General features: G+C 38.2%; 1 protein-coding gene across 6 annotated transcripts in view; it reads right to left on the reverse strand.

The window, feature by feature from the left end:
- The window catches only part of map2 (microtubule-associated protein 2), a 103,733-nt gene that overhangs the window by 6,192 nt on the left and 82,772 nt on the right, over positions 1 to 14,769 (reverse strand). For 4 of the 6 annotated variants that reach the window (XM_076875147.1, XM_076875145.1, XM_076875142.1 and 1 more), the window contains 7 exons: positions 14,136 to 14,267; positions 13,793 to 13,934; positions 13,318 to 13,374; positions 12,864 to 13,171; positions 9,355 to 9,489; positions 7,352 to 7,444; positions 3,637 to 3,729 (listed from right to left, as the gene is read on the reverse strand). In XM_076875147.1, the coding sequence (XP_076731262.1) occupies positions 3,637 to 3,729; positions 7,352 to 7,444; positions 9,355 to 9,489; positions 12,864 to 13,171; positions 13,318 to 13,374; positions 13,793 to 13,934; positions 14,136 to 14,267 (960 nt within the window). The remainder of the gene's footprint in view (positions 1 to 3,636; positions 3,730 to 7,351; positions 7,445 to 9,354; positions 9,490 to 12,863; positions 13,172 to 13,317; positions 13,375 to 13,792; positions 13,935 to 14,135; positions 14,268 to 14,769) is intronic. The other 2 variants (XM_076875143.1, XM_076875146.1) reach the window with 2 other exon arrangements.

Consider the following 14,769-nt stretch of genomic DNA (forward strand, 5'->3'; position numbering starts at 1 on the left):
GGTTACAAGCAAGTCTGGCGCTGAACAGAAATTGTCGCGCTATGCTCCTTTATTTATTGTGCATAAATAGTGAATTGTCCTGACACAATATTGCGTTTCGCTTCTGTTATTATGGTACATTGACAAAAACATATACTTTTATTCACAGGATAAAACAGGTTTTTTGTATCACTAATTGTCCAGTGCGATTACAGCATACAATATTATTGTCACTGCTACATTTCTGTAAGGCGTACCAGAAATTATTTCCACTACTAATTAATTACCGTTAAGCTCAAAGGTTATATTAATAAACGGTTAACGATTGTGTATTTATGACGACGATTTGTTTGACTGGTAAACTTATGATACGTACGATGGTCTTTACTTTCTACACGGTGCATTTCAAGGTCCTGTACCCATCCGTCGGTAAACTGTACCTGGGCTTGTTGCAGTGACCGGAAGTTACTAAACTTCACGAGTGTATGCACTCACAAGAACCGTATAATTATAAATATGCATATAAATATGCTACGATGAGATAGCTGACTTCATCTAACTAGCAAATGTTGTCCAGGCTACGTTGGTGATGCAGTTTTTTTAATGTATATGATATTTTTGTCATGCACCGGTCCTACAACCGCATCCAAGAATAACATGCAGCTTATCTCAGAACTGTCGGTGAAAATTATTCTTGGAGCTAGGTTTAATTGAGCTGCATTTTAAAGAGGTGCAATTTCACAATTTGTGTATATTTTCTAAGTTCACTATTTTGTCATGTGTTGAGAAAAACACAGATTTAAAAATTACATGGTCTAATATTTACATTTAGCATAACTGCAACATACTTTTTTTTTTTCTTTTTTTTTTTAAAAGACTCGAAAGGACTTGAAATTCAAAATTTCAGACTTGTGACTTGACTCGGACTTTTACACCAGTGACTTGAGACTCGACTCTGACTTGCCTGACATTACTTGAGACTTGACTTGAGACTTGAGGATAAAGACTTGAGACTTACTTGAGACTTGCAAAACAATGACTTGGTCCCACCTCTGGTTAACCCCACTGTTGATGTTTTTCATTTGTATGGTATGTGTTGATTTCTTACATAACACAGTACCTTCTGCAAATGCAAATTCTTGACCTATTCATATAACTGAACATAAACCAGATACATGCATTTTTCTTCAGATGCGCATGATTGCTTAATTTATCAGTTCTACTAAGAAGTGAAAACACCAATCACACACAACATTAAAAACCATCTTTCTGAAGGTCTTTGTACAAAGCACCTTGGACCCATTAGGACTTATGGAGGCCCTGTATGATGATGGTAGTGGGTCCTTTAGGGTCCTTTAGTGTGCTGGAGTCTCTGTGGATCAAGTTTCTTCTGTGTGCTGCAGATCATCATTAGGGATCTTGGAGCCAGGATCGTCACCTTGGACTTTTGGTCTCTTAAAGTCATTGCTGAAGAGTTTTTGTGGCCTGGTGGAGCACATTGGTCTGCTGGGAAAGGCTGCTACCACTGAAAAAGGCTAGTATGCCTTCTTATGTAGGTTATACATGTAAAAGTATCATTGATGAACACAAGGATCCAAAGTCTTTAACAGTAAGAACCTTCATTAATTGCACATTTTTCATAATAAGATTACTAAACAATTATAACACTTTTCGTAATAACACTGTGATACATTTTTTTTTATTTAAGCAATCAGTGGGTTTAATGTTGCCGATGATTGGTGTAGATTTTACACATTAGCAGAGTAGTACGATATCCATTTTTAATTGTTTCTCAAAAGAGAACTGCAATAATTGAGTGTTTGCATGCTTAATTTGGAGAAATGACATTGTTTTCTTTATTTATATCAAATGTAATAAAGATTTTCTGACTAATAGTTAATTATGGCTTTAATTTTTTCAAACCTTTGCCTCAGTTTTCTAGTGAGTTTTTTTAAAGTCTAATTTATCAGAGGCAATACGAACTGGCTCTTTTATACACTGACGGGAGCTGATGTAATCTCCAAATATAATAATTTGCAACAGAGGGAAGAGTAAAGAGCACTTCTCATGAAATTATGCACAGTTATATGCAACAACTTTTAGTAATGTTTGATTGCAAATGTTAATCTGCAATTTAATGTCCTTACGTTCAGCAACTCAGCCAACCACCGCTCTCCACCTTCGCTCTCCTGAGCGACCTTGACTTGTGCTGGGCTTGTCCTAAAAATCTGCAGGAACTGTCAGTTGAGCGGCCTTTGCGCTATTCTTCACTTGATGTGTACTGACACTCTATTTGAGACTCTCAAAACTAAGATGCTGCAATATATGAGCAAATGTGCTACCACGTGTCTCTTTAGGTTGACGGCGGTTTTCTGCAGATAATTAAAGACGAGCGATTACAAGTAACATGTAAGAATACAGAATAATACACACAATGCCAACTCTGATTTCACTACTTTGAGGCCGCTATTGTAAAACTGGGCACAGAATAATAGCTGTTTCTTGTTACACAACAGATGAATTTAATCACTACAGTCACCTGAACAGATAATATCTGCTGTGCCAAAAGCACTGACCTTATAAATGTTCCTGGCACTACTTTTTTCAGCTGCTGTAGCAAGAATCAAATAAAAAGAGGTTTTATGGGAACAGATCATTCTGAGGGAAGTGATATAAAGTCAAGAGATAAGTTTTAACTGTCTCATTGTTATTAAGCTTGCATAACTGTGCATTGTTAATGTGCATTATTCAAATCAGAAACTGCAGATGGAGCGCACACTATACCTGCTGCCTTCAGATGGCTGTAATCAGTCTTAATCAAGTGCTTCATGCAGCGTGCTACCTGTTGTGGATGAGAGATGCTGGCAAGAGTTTTGCTAGCAATGAGTGGGCTAATTTTGTTAAGCACTAAGTCTACTTTCTCTTCTGTGTGTTTCTGCATATGAAGAAGAAAGCCTTTATTAGCTTTATTTTCATCGTACATAAAGAAAATTCATTAAGATTTGATGAGCTTCTCTGTCCAGTACAAAATACAATATAGGATTAGAAAAGCATTAAGCAGAAAAGTGTAACAAACATGAATATGTACAAGCAGGAAGGAGCTTTTGGTACCAGAAGCTTTCTGGGTTTATTTGTTTTGTTTTGTTTTTGAACTTGTAGTCCAAGCAGGCTGTGTCTGCATGCAGTTACAAAGTCAAGATGGGGATCATAAAGACATTGCATTTGGTAAAATGCAATACTGAAACCACTGGCTATCATCTGATGAAGACTTAGCTTTTTTTAACATGCCCGCATTTTGAAAAGGATATATTTTTTCTAATCTCCTGATAACTTGGCTACATCCTAATATTAGCTAGTGCCCTTAGAAGCTAAGTCAGCAGACTAGTCAAATGTCAGGTTCTGGAGGCAGACACATTCAGCCCTTGGTATCATTACTTGCAGGACACAAACCACTGGTGGAGAATAATGCAAAGATGAAGAGCAGTCTAGTAAGAGCACTGCAAATGAATGAGTGACTTAACTATTAAACTGAGAAACAGTAAGGCAAAATAAAAATACAGGAAAACACAGAGGAAACAGAGGAAACACAGCACAGCACGGCACATAAATAATACCGACAACAACACTGACACAATGGGCTTGCAGCACAAGACTCACGTTTCCACCTCCTGCCGAGTAGCCACGCCTGTCCAAGGACCCACACCTAGACTGAACATGGCTATAGTCCAGTTTAACACTGGGGATGAAAACCTGCAGGGTGGAGGTGAGGAATGAGGTGGGAAAACGCTTGGGCTTAAGTCTTTTAAACAGTTTGTATACTCCCACTGTTTAAATAGATGTCTGACTGTGTTTGGCGGTACAATTGGACTAGTAGTTTCCCTGTTGCCCAGGACAAACATCATTCAACTGATACGATCACTTTAAGCTCAGAGGAAAAGACAATTTGATCTGACTCATGGCGTGAGCTGTGACAGTCTGTGAGCCTTGGTTATGTACCAAAATGCAACAACTGATGAACCTTTAGAAGCTAAAAACACAATTGAAAGTTCTTTGATTTGAGGCCACTACTTTAGGGATTGAGGATGATGAACATGTGAGTGTGCTGTGACGTGTGCTGACTCTCTGTAGCTGCAAGGAGAAAAAGCAGGAGTGAGATGCAGACGAAGCAGAGTTGGAACAGTACTGAAACAACAAATAAATAGCTTTCATTTTTATACGACAGCACAGCAAAAGCAATGGGGGTTTACACCAGATAAAGAAGTGACAGTGCATACACTTCTTACACATTTTGTGAATTAGAAAAGATGAGGACAACGGAGACTTTCGGGTATGTGGCCTCTGAACTGTTTTCCTTTTCCTTCACCGCTTAATGAAACACAAGGAGTGCTTTCAAATATGTGGACATCTGTTCAAAGAATATGGAAGACAATCAGTCTCGGTTCAAAACACTGCTGGAACAATGCTTATGTGCCGATGGGCTCAAGACAACCAGAGGCAATAAAGAACATATAAAGAATATCTCATTTGTGGGGGATCAGACGTCCTTTCTTATGCTATATTGAGAATTTCTTTAATATGCAACAGACATAGACAAAGAGGAAGTGTTTTCATTCAGTTCTCAATTAGCACAAGGTTTTCTGCTGTTACTTCCCTTCAAACATCGGGTATGCACAAGTGGTCTCATTAAACAGCTCCCGTGACCTATAAATGGACATCGAACCATAACTTTCCACCCACTGCCAGTAAAATGTTACACTATCAATAAATTTTTAATAGCTAAATATAACAGAGAATTTATTCCCCTTCTTTAAAAGAGGAATTATTTTTGTCTTTCTTCTTAATGCAACCTAAACACAAGGTAGCAAACTAAATGAATAATGAGAGCAGATTATTCATGCTTGTAACACCACAGAATATCCACAAGATATGCAAACCTCGTCTTGCCACAAAGCACCATCACTATAGCATAGCATGTGACCTATTATATCTCATGTGACCTAGAATTGTGGGATAAACTAAAGTGAGGAAACAAGCATTTTATGTACCCTCAGAAGGAAATAAATGGAGGAAAAAGGGGAAAAAATAGAAGAAGAGGATAGAAAGAAAAAGAGAACTCAACTAGTGGGAGATTTCTGGGGAAGGAAAAACACATTTAATCTATTGTCGACTCACTATTATTCGTATTATTCTACACGAAATGTAGGACTAGACCTAATACACACAATAGTGCAGGATTAAATGTCAAACTAATCACAGATACATGACGGGGGTTTTTTGGGGTAAAGTGCTAAAGAAAAGTTAGGCTACAGTATTCATATGGATCCAACAGGACTGCATGTTCAAGTATACTTTAGCATTTTAGCTAAGGCTATAGTCAACTGAGTGGATCTTTCTCTTAACCATCAGGTCATTTTTGTGCTAGACAGTCGGCTAAATATTAGAAAAAAGTCAGAAGCATGCATCCTCCTTGCTATGTTGTTGTTGGTCATTCATAATGCCAGTAATATATAACCTATAATACAAGTGACATTTGTCACCCCTTGAACTATAGTTGAAAAGAGACAACTGTATCTAAAATTAAGAACCGAGAGCCAAACTACAGTGAAAAGGGGGGTAATATACAAACTAGCTCACTTTGATACTATTAACCTACCCATATACTGCACAACACAACAAGAAGCAACATGTTGTACACTACCTAAAGAGATATGAATCAAAATATTTATTGGGAATTGGACTAACTAGAATTATACAGGGAGTGCAGAATTATTAGGCAAGTTGTATTTTTGAGGAATAATTTTATTATTGAACAACAACCATGTTCTCAATGAACCCAAAAAAACTCATTAATATCAAAGCTGAATGTTTGTGGAAGTAGTTTTTAGTTTGTTTTTAGTTTTAGCTATTTTAGGGGGATATCTGTGTGTGCAGGTGACTATTACTGTGCATAATTATTAGGCAACTTAACAAAAAACAAATATATACCCATTTCAATTATTTATTTTTACCAGTGAAACCAATATAACATCTCCACATTCACAAATATACATTTCTGACATTCAAAAACAAAACAAAAACAAATCAGCGACCAATATAGCCACCTTTCTTTGCAAGGACACTCAAAAGCCTGCCATCCATGGATTCTGTCAGTGTTTTGATCTGTTCACCATCAACATTGCGTGCAGCAGCAACCACAGCCTCCCAGACACTGTTCAGAGAGGTGTACTGTTTTCCCTCCTTGTAAATCTCACATTTGATGATGGACCACAGGTTCTCAATGGGGTTCAGATCAGGTGAACAAGGTGGCCATGTCATTAGTTTTTCTTCTTTTATACCCTTTCTTGCCAGCCACGCTGTGGTGTACTTGGACGCGTGTGATGGAGCATTGTCCTGCATGAAAATCATGTTTTTCTTGAAGGATGCAGACTTCTTCCTGTACCACTGCTTGAAGATGGTGTCTTCCAGAAACTGGCAGTAGGACTGGGAGTTGAGCTTGACTCCATCCTCAACCCGAAAAGGCCCCACAAGCTCATCTTTGATGATACCAGCCCAAACCAGTACTCCACCTCCACCTTGCTGGCGTCTGAGTCGGACTGGAGCTCTCTGCCCTTTACCAATCCAGCCACGGGCCCATCCATCTGGCCCATCAAGACTCACTCTCATTTCATCAGTCCATAAAACCTTAGAAAAATCAGTCTTGAGATATTTCTTGGCCCAGTCTTGACGTTTCAGCTTGTGTGTCTTGTTCAGTGGTGGTCGTCTTTCAGCCTTTCTTACCTTGGCCATGTCTCTGAGTATTGCACACCTTGTGCTTTTGGGCACTCCAGTGATGTTGCAGCTCTGAAATATGGCCAAACTGGTGGCAAGTGGCATCTTGGCAGCTGCACGCTTGACTTTTCTCAGTTCATGGGCAGTTATTTTGCGCCTTGGTTTTTCCACACGCTTCTTGCGACCCTGTTGACTATTTTGAATGAAACGCTTGATTGTTCGATGATCACGCTTCAGAAGCTTTGCAATTTTGAGACTGCTGCATCCCTCTGCAAGATATCTCACTATTTTTGACTTTTCTGAGCCTGTCAAGTCCTTCTTTTGACCCATTTTGCCAAAGGAAAGGACGTTGCCTAATAATTATGCACACCTGATATAGGGTGTTGATGTCATTAGACCACACCCCTTCTCATTACAGAGATGCACATCACCTAATATGCTTAATTGGTAGTAGGCTTTCGAGCCTATACAGCTTGGAGTAAGACAACATGCATGAAGAGGATGATGTGGACAAAATACTCATTTGCCTAATAATTCTGCACTCCCTGTATAAGGCATTCACCCATCCTCTTAATGAGGAAGGCAAAGCTTGAAGGGTACATACATTGGCTCCACGAGGAGAGTGCTTCAGATTATCCTTGGAGCTGCACTTTGACAGTGATGGGGTGAAGTCCTGCCTCTTGTTTAAAATATGAATCTATGGAAACATGCAGAGATATATGGACCTCTTAAATGGTAGATAGGAATGACTGTGTATTATCTTCGTATGCTTGATCGCACTGTCTAATACTCTAGGGACTACAGGATACTGATGATCAGCATACTGAAAAAGTGTCAGTGCACACATTTCTATTGTTCTGGAGCATGATTAATGCTTTAAAGAATGAGAAATCACAAGTTTGTGTTTTCTTTAACTGTTTTCTGTACCTCTTGCATTCATGTTGAAACAAATAGAGTTTTTCAATTTTCTTCCCATGAGTCATCAGTCTGCCAACCAGAGTATTTGTTTGACTTCTCTTTATGAAAAGTCTCAAGCCAACGCACATTTCTTCACATTTTCTTTCACTTTGAAGCCAGACTTTCTTGTAATGTTTAATGGTCCTGCGCAATAGTTCACCAGGCTTTCCAGAGATCTTTCATAGTTTTAATGAATAATTTCAGCATAAATAAGGCACCTCACGCAAGAGATGGACCCAGGTATTATCAACAAATAACAGAAAACTTTTCAAAGAATAAATACATAAATGAACTGATAAATAAATACATGAATTAAATTGTCTCTTTAGGCTCTTTGTTACTAGCAGGCTGTCACAAAAACACATCTCAGCATGGTGTGTAGTGTGTTCTTAAAAAGTTTGAGGAAACTGCACAAGAAGAAGACTATTTGAACACATGAACAGTATCGGAAAGTCAAAATTCCACCAAAGACCTGACACATGACCCGAGAGATTCATTTGATCTTTCAGTTGATCCATCTACTGTTTACTGATTACTCATCAGAATTGGTCTCAATGAAAGGTTTGTTGCCAAGATGCCATTCATAAGGAAGAACATGATGAACACGATGAACCTATTGGTTAAAATAGTCAGTAGGTACAACAGTGAGTTTCTATAGCCATCTGTAAAACTTCTTAGAGGCTCCATCTTTGTTTGAGGCTAAATTTTTTCTTATTTCTTATTTAGCTGGTTGTCGGTTCTTGTGTATTATGGACAGAAAAGTATCTTAGCATTTTGATCCACAATGCCATAGCATCTGGAAAGCATTTGATTGGCAATGGCTTCCTTATCCAAAATGAAAACTATCCCAAACACAATGCCAATGCAATAAAAGCATAACAAAATAGAAAAACACACAATGAAACCCAATCAATCAGGGATTGGCCTCCCCAGAGTCCAGACCTCAACTTTATTGAAGCAATGTAGGATCATCTTGACAGAGATTAGAGCAAAAGGCAGCCAACATCAAAAGAGGAGCTTTGACTGTTCTTCAAGAAGCCTGGAGAACTATTCCTGAACACTACTGAAAGAAAGGTTGCCTTAGAGTTTAGGCTGTGTTGAAGAATAAAGGTGGGCATACCAAATGTTGACTTAGAATTGTACAAACTCAGTTTTTGTTTTTTATACTATATGTTTGCACACATTTCAGTAAATCATTGTACATATTTCCCAAATGAGGGGTGGCTTAAGACTTTTCCTCAGTACTGTACAATTTCAACATGATGATTACTAAAATATTAAGAAAAAAAAAGAAAAATACTGCCTTTTGATTTTTTGATGTGACTGGTTCGATCCTATGTAAAGCAGCTACGCAAACACGTTCTGCTGCTGCTCTGTGCGATGGACTTTCTTCGGCACTTTAAAATTCAATAATCAATCAAAAGACAAAAGGCAGTGGCCACGTAATAATTAATTGGCTCTAAAATAGTTTTTTGTATTGTTAATATTAATGGCTCATTTGAATTTAAATTTAATCAATCAAATTACCTTTTCAAGATATTAATGAGTAAAATTACACATAGTAAATGCTTTCTTTTTAATTATTCCACTGGGACAAAGGTTTCCAGACTTTTTATTCAAAGTGCTATAATTAAAAGTGATAAGGTATACCAGCAGGTCCTGCGTCCAGGTCACGCTGTGTACCGCAGACAGACACAGAGTAACAGAGATGAGGCGCAGCACTGACTTCCAGATCAAAGAGGCCCTGCATTTGGCCTCTGTTGGCCCATCTGGGTCCTTCTGTTTCTATGAGGACAGTCATTAGACAGGTCAGTAGCTGAGTATAGGCTTGCTATATTGCTGTGGGCTGGGGGAGGCTCACTACAGGAGCTGCTTATAGTAACACTATTTGGATCTTTGAGGGTGCTGTGAATATTAAGGTGAGGAGTACACTTCCATCATGTCATGTGACTACTGTCTATAAATATTTGCAACAATATAAATGCTGTCACACTAGTTTGGCTTTTTAATTTTCATTAAGTTTAAAAAAAGAGGTAAAATTATGCGCTATCTATAATTTTGTACTACTTCAGTGGTACAATAGTGACACTAGAGGACCATTTCAACAATGAATGTTTATAACACTGTACTGCAATAAAGGCTTCAGTTAAACAAATACTTTAATCAATCATTTGTTTCATTCAAATGTCCTAAAGTTTTCTATTTGTATTTCCATTTTTCTCTTATAATTAACACTCAATGATATTCTCAAGTTATTTGCTTTTGTTAAAAGAACCTTGGAGACATTAACAGGAGCATTAATGCAAGTGTTAAAGATCATTATATATGATAATTCTTTGCCAAGCTTCTCACTATATAGCAGCCAAGGCAGGTAAGCAGGTAAGAAAATAAATAGATGGATAGATTTGTAATTGTATAATTATAAATGCTTCTATTAATATGCATCAAGGTGTCTTTTAAATCTAAACTAAAATGTGAAGATTAATACAATTTGACCAATGTGTCAGTAGGCCCGACATATAGCCCGAAATTATAAAAAGTATCACTCTTTATAACTGCTGATAAATTAACATTTTAAAAAATAGAGATGAGACAGGAGAAATATCCTTTAACAATGTTATGGGTGTTGATGGTCCACCAGTGCGCACTCTGCAACTTCAAGATCTCAGCTGATCTGATCAGAGTCGAGCTGAGCGTTGAGTAATCCATGATTTGCTGTGATAATAAAACAATGACAAATAACTACACAAAACAAATGTTTTGTGTGGCTAAAAGAAATATTAAAGAACATATTTACAGTATATTAGCTTTTTAAATCACCAAATATCAGTACTGATATCAGTCATTATATTCAGTTTCATTTATGGGCATAAACATAGACCTCTGAACCTCAACAACTTATCAAACTACCACTGAAGACGAATAACGCACTGCATTAATCTATGCTGATTCCAAAAACAAAAGACTTTGTCTGAAGACAGCATGCTCATGTGTGAAACAAACACCTGTAATCAGAAGGAACAACTACACAATAAGGAGAATAATTCCCATTAAGGATCAGATATCTGTGCAAATTCAATAGATGCATTTGATAAATAGCCGCGTCTATCTAACAGGGAGATAACCCCCTAGTCAATGTATCTGCTATCTGTGTTACAGATAAGAAATACACAAAAGCATGACGTATTCAAAATCACACACAAGCAAACTAACACACAGTGGAGCAAAATCCACACTGAAATATTGGCCAAGCACTTCCACATCCACAGTGAGTGATGTGACTGTATAATTGAGTATTTACATTGCAAACACTGATGAAGCTAGTTATGAACACTTTGACAAAGCATAAACAGTAATGCTGTACACATGCTAACCCCCCCCAGAGAAGCTCAAGCGTGTTTCTCCTGCAGATGACAGGCTGGCATTTGGAACATGATCCCTCCCTATTTTATGGCTGACTGCACAGAGCAGCTCAGAGGCCTGCTAAGTCATAAAGATGCCAGCCAAACACTTAGATTCCTAATCAGGTCATCAGCAAAGGCTTGTAGGAACTGATGGCTACAGACACATTGCTTCCTGGTGCAGTGCTGCCTTTGTGTTTCAGACTCGAGACATTTGTCAAAATGTAAGAAATGTACCCCGAGACACTGTGCTAATGCAGATTCTGTGCAGCAACAGAAAACAAGATTTGTAATTCTGATTTTGCTGAACTGCTGTCTTTGCTTTAGAGAGCCAGGAGGAACGCTTACGGGACAATACTGCTCAGAGTTCAGACTCTCGCTCAGGTGTCATAGTCATGTCATTTTCTGTTTACTGAAATCTCTAGATGGAGAACTGCTTGGTGGTGAGAAATCACAGGTAAAAATAAAGCTGACATAACATAAGCTAGCATTTACTGCTTTAAAATTGTAAAAAATGTATATATACATATTTTGAAATCATTCTTTAGACCTTTATCTCAGTGTTTATCTTTGGGATAAACTCACAATCAATCACAACAATGTTAAAATGACTTTTTAACCTGCCATCAGGTGGCAGTCTATATTAGTCTATATTAAACTCAGAGAAAAAGAGCCTCGGTCTACTGTGTTGATGGCAACAGATATATCAAACTGCTTTCATCCATCAGACACAGAGCAACATTTACAGCTCTTGAAGACAAATTTTTCTGCAATCTGATTAACGCAAGCATACTTTTACTTTCACTGACAGCAGCAACTGATATCTGAACTAATGCGTCACATAGAGACAACAGAGGAAGACAGCCACAAAATCAGACTGGGAACTGAAAATATCTAGAAGTGGTAAAGAACTGCTAAGCTGCTGTAGGTCTTGATTCACCATATAAATAGTTTAGATGATAAATCATATGTCCAATAGGTTTATATATCATTAAAATCAACATTATAAGTTGAAGTACATTTTAGGATAGTCTATCAGGTAAAGGAAAAGTTTAACACGCTACACTTTACATTGTATACATTGTAAATTTAACCAATGGACACGTGTAATTACGTGTGATTTTCCTTTTTTCTTATACAAAACATCATTATGTAATATTTTGTACTCTTTTTTTTACGATGATGGATGGCAGCAGGCAAGGGAAACTAAAAGACTAAAGCAGGACTTTTAGCGAGGACCTAGAGACGGGAGGAAACTATGGGAAATAAGCATCTTAAAGCAGAAGAAAAAGACAGAAGATGTTAGACAAAACCTTATAATATTATTTATACGAGGAATGGTAAAGCAGACCTCATCACAGATCAGTGGTCTGTAAATATATTGTACAGATTTTTCTTGCAGATCCATATGAAACAGTTATTTGACTCAATTTTTTCCTCCTATTGAATGTTTTGTTGTTGCTTTATGGTTCAAAGGTCAAATCCTGAGTAAAATCTGCTAGGAGGCAAGCATTAAGTTTCTTTGCATGCTCAGTAAATCTACCTATATATACCTAATATACTTTTTATTTCTATTACATGTAACTTCCTGAAACAAAAATAAAATACATGGCAGCTTCTGTCTCTGAGATCAGTGCAGAAGGGAGAGGTAGGAAAAAAGGAAACTACAATAAGCAGTAAAACCAAATGTGAAGATGGAAGAAAATTAGCAAGCAGTTAAAAAAAGCTGCAGATTTCTGGACAAAGTAAAAGTGTTACCTGTCCTCCTTTAGGCTGATACTTGATATTCTCTGTGGAGCCAATCTTAGACTTGATATTCTTGAAGTCAGGGAGTGGCTGGTTGATAATACGGAGCTGCTTGGGTGTTGTTGCAGGTGACTTGGGTGGGGTACGGACCACAGCCACCTTCCTCTCCTGACAAATCAGACTGAGGGAGCGTGGGGTCCCGGGGGTCCTCGAAGATGATGAGTAACTGGGAGGAGTTCCTGGGGTGATGGCTGTTGAGCCAGGGGTGCGTGGGGTGGAGTGGCCACTGCGAGCTGAACGTGAGCGCACTGATTCTGTAACTGGTAAGATGACAAATACAGGTGATGGAGGTGGAGGTGAAGACAGGCTGCAATTCCTTTTATTCAAAATATTTTGAGTCCACAGCACAAAATTACAAAATGCTCTTAATTTATATCTAGAAATAGTAGAAATAGTCTGTAATTACCTGTCATGCTAGGAGCTCGCCCTGTCCTGTGTTCTGCCCTCATCTCAGTGCGAAATGCTGGAGAAAGGGAAAAATCAAAAGTTTTGGATTTAGTGATGGAGAATGAAGAAAAAGAGGAGTTTTAGTGCACGCTAATAGTCCAACATAACATTTTGGCTTTGTAATAAAAGTAAATTAAGTATTAATATAAAAAAACAAATGTTAAAGATGCCAGAAGACAGACAGAAATAGAGCGAGTATGCAAAAATCACTCATTAGCAGATGTCAGCTGGGACTTCTTAAAATAATCAAGCATAAGGCCTTATGAGTGTGCTTTTCACTTTCTAGAAATATTTTTCTAAAATTGATCAACAGTAGTAAAGACTGAATTAGTAGCATTTATCGCACACTGGAGGCTATCAAGAGTTTCGTTTTAGACAACCTAACGTAAACTAAATGCTGATACTTTGTACAGTTTAGGGGAACTGGACCCTACATGTGGGCCTGCGAGGAGCCGTAGAGCCAGAGCTAGTGATAGAGGTAGAGCTCTCTTCATGGTCATGGGGCCCACGGCGACTCATAAATGAGGTGTGGCGTGGCACTGAAGACCTCTTCTCTGGGCTCCGTGACCCACCATCCTGTTGGAAAGCATACAGGGAGCGCATTGTTAGGCCAGTCAGGCAGACTGAGGTTTATCTTTTTAATTCAATGTGAAACAACAGATATCGTTTGCAAGCAATATTACAAAATTAAAGCAAATAATATTCATGTTTGCATGAAAACATGTATGAAATTTCCAGGACTTGTGCAGGAACCCTGTCACTCTTCCATCCACCTACCTTAGCTATTTGTTTCTGTAATTCTGTGGAGCCCTGAGGCTCTGCTGAGGATGGACGAGGTCTATCTAGCGAGGCAGCCGCTCTGGATATGAAGGTGGGGATCTTTGTAAACGGTAAATGATGGGCATGGCACTGAGATGGTACAACAAAGAGGCGTGGTTGGTGAGGCGCATGAAAACAAAATAAAGAACACAGGATGACAAAAAGTGGTGAAAATACCACTGCTACAACATGCATCATGAATGCACATGATCTCATGAATCATGTGGAACAATTTACTATGTAATCTATTAAAGCAGCTCCTCTTGCACATTCATTTTAGTAAGAAACTGAAAACTCATGGGACATGAAAATATCAAACAAATAAACAAAACTTAAGAACGTGAGGGATACTCTTCATCATGCCCATGCAACAGCAACGGGCTACACTGCAGAGCATGGTATTAGAAGACACTTTCAGTATGCTGTGATGACATGACATTTAGGAAATATAGAAAGCATGTTCTTTTAGACACAATAACTGTCATTACCATGGCGGAGGAGTGAAATGGAGTCACGACCACAGGCACTGGAGAAATGTCACAGGTTGGTTCAACACCCACTCAGCAAAATAAACACTCCAAATGCGTCTGTC

The sequence above is a fragment of the Maylandia zebra genome, linkage group LG16, assembly GCF_041146795.1.
Source record: "Maylandia zebra isolate NMK-2024a linkage group LG16, Mzebra_GT3a, whole genome shotgun sequence".
Taxonomy (NCBI): Eukaryota; Metazoa; Chordata; class Actinopteri; order Cichliformes; family Cichlidae; genus Maylandia; species Maylandia zebra.